General features: G+C 50.2%; 1 protein-coding gene across 1 annotated transcript in view; it reads right to left on the bottom strand.

The window, feature by feature from the left end:
• The window catches only part of rgs14b (regulator of G protein signaling 14b), a gene marked incomplete at its 3' end in the record, with an annotated part of 9,274 nt that overhangs the window by 5,693 nt on the left and 1,081 nt on the right, over positions 1-2,500 (bottom strand). The window contains exons 3-4 of the mRNA XM_084453094.1: positions 2,056-2,234; positions 4-96 (exon numbers count right to left, since the gene is read on the bottom strand). Coding sequence (XP_084309220.1) covers positions 4-96; positions 2,056-2,234 — 272 coding nt within the window. The remainder of the gene's footprint in view (positions 1-3; positions 97-2,055; positions 2,235-2,500) is intronic.

A 2,500-nucleotide genomic window follows, 5' to 3' on the forward strand; every position in this document is an offset into this window, starting at 1 on the left:
TACCTTGTCAGTGTGATTGGCTGGGATGTGTCGGAACCTCTCGCAGGCCTGCCAGAACAGGATATTCTCAGCGCTGACCTCTGACCTCAGGAAGGCCTGTGGGAGCATGGAGCAGAATCAGAAACCACACCAGTAACAATAGTCAGGGGCATTTTACATTACAGTCATTTAGCTGAAGCTTTTATCCAAAGCGACTTACAATACTGGTCATTGCATTTACCGTCAGGAAAGCCAACGTACTCCTACTTACCAGAACTCACAAGTGCATTTCCTTTGCGAAACACCAGTAACAAACATAACACCTCAAACAGTCTGAGTGTGAACACCACATACAGTCAGCACAGTAGGAACACCCCATACAGCAGAAACAGTCACCAGAAGCAGCGTGTATGACCTCTCTATAAATATGCATGACTATGTAAGAGGAAGTGATTGTGTGGGTGGTTTACTGGTCTGTCTGTCCTGTTGTCTGTCTGCTTGCTATTTGTCTGTAAACCTGTGCTAGTCTTATATCATCAGCCTTTTACCAAACCCCACAGTGTTGCATTATTTCAGATGTGATTGCTAGCCACCCACACAAAGGCACACACATACACACACACACACACACACACACACACACACACACACACACACACACACACACACACACACACACACACACACACACACAGCTCCACACACCATGTGTGTCCTAATCAAGACATACAGTAGCTCTTGTCTATAGTATATTCACTAGACACACTCCCACACTCACTTCCAGCCTAGTCACCCACCTGGACTCTCTCTCTCTTTCTCTCTCTCTCTATCTCTCTATCTCTCTCTCTATCTCTCTCTCTATCTCTATCTCTCTCTCTCTCTCTCTCTCTCTCTCTATCTCTCTCTCTCTCTCTATCTCTCTATCTCTCTCTCTCCCTCCTATCTTCTAACCAGGTCCAGTGGATGCCCCACTGTCACCAGCAGACCTCCCGGAGTCCGATAGATACCCCTGTGTCTGCTGTGGATGTCGTAGCATGTCCGTAGGATGTCCTCTCTCCTATGATGCTTTTTTAGCCTCTCTTACTCTGAAATGTAATTTAATGTAATGTATTGCTTTATAAATGTTCTTAGCCGGTAGACAAACATACTCCTGGAGCTTGCTCAATCGCCTTGTTGAGAGGGGTCAGGGAAGAATTTTTACAGCTCACTCATCTGGCCCCCGGGTGATTACTGTTTTTTTGCTTCCCTCTGGAATATGTAGAGAGTGGGTCGTATGCCCACCTCCCTTGTTCTCTGTAAAGCACATTGTGTTGCCTCTGGGTATGAAATGCGTTATACAAATAAAGCTTTGATTTAATTTGATTTGATCTCTCTCCTCTCTCTCTCTCTCTCTCTCTCTCTCTCTCTCTCTCTCTCTATCTTTCTCTCTCTCTATCCCTCTCTCTCCTCTCTCTCTCTCTCCTCTCTCTATCTCCTTCTCTCCCTCTCCTCTCTCCCTCACTCTCTCTCATCTCTCCTCTGTCCTCTCTCTCATCTTCCTCCCTCTCTCTTCTCTCTCTCTCTCCTCCCTCCTCTCTCTCCCTCACTCTCTCTCCATCTCTCCCCTCTCTCTTTTTATCATTCACCATGTCATGCTAATCTGAGTCGTTGCTTCAGATGAAGAAAAATAAACAACTGAGCAGGAATGCTGAATACCTGAGGGGAGGAGGGAGAGAAAGAGAGAGAGATAGGGAGAGAAGGAGAGGGAGGGAGGGTCAGGTAGAGACGGAGGGAGGGAGAGAAAGAGAGGGAGGGAGGGAGGGTCAGATAGAGAGGGAGGGAGGGAGGGAGGGTCAGGTAGAGAGGGAGGGAGAGAAAGAGAAGGAGGGAGGGAGAGAAAGAGAAGGAGGGAGGGAGGGAGAGAAAGAGAGGGAGGGAGGGATGGTAAGGTAGAGAGGGGGGGAGGAAGGGTCAGGTAGAGAGGGAGGGAGGGAGAGAAAGAGAGGGAGGGAGGGATGGTCAGGTAGAGAGGGAGGGAGGGAGAGAAAGAGAGGGAGGGAGGGATGGTCAGGTAGAGAGGGAGGGAGGGTCCCTGACCGTGAAGTAGACGACTCCCGAGGGGTCCTGGAGGAGCCTCTCGAAGCTCACCGCCCAGCTCGCCACCTTGCCCACGCCACTCCCCCCCGCGCTCGGCACCGTGGGTAGGCTGGTGTTACTGCCGGAGGCGTGGCCGAGCTCGGCCCCGCCCCCCCGCTGCTCTGGTGCCATGTTCAGCTCTGCAGGGGGGCGGAGACCAGGAAGTGCCATCAGCCATCACAAAGGTTTTAGTACCGAAAGTACTCATAGGAACAGGAAACCAACACACACACACACACACACACACACACACACACACACACACACACACAGCTCTGCTCTACATGCTGATGGCCGATATTTTTATCATCTTATAAAGTGGAAGCAGAGACAGTGTCAAGAACACCAAATTGTCTGGAGAGAGGTCTGTTGAGCAGAACTAGATGTAGGCAGAGGTGGAAAAGGT

This window comes from Borostomias antarcticus (genome assembly GCF_949987555.1).
Source record: "Borostomias antarcticus genome assembly, chromosome: 1".
Taxonomy (NCBI): Eukaryota; Metazoa; Chordata; class Actinopteri; order Stomiiformes; family Stomiidae; genus Borostomias; species Borostomias antarcticus.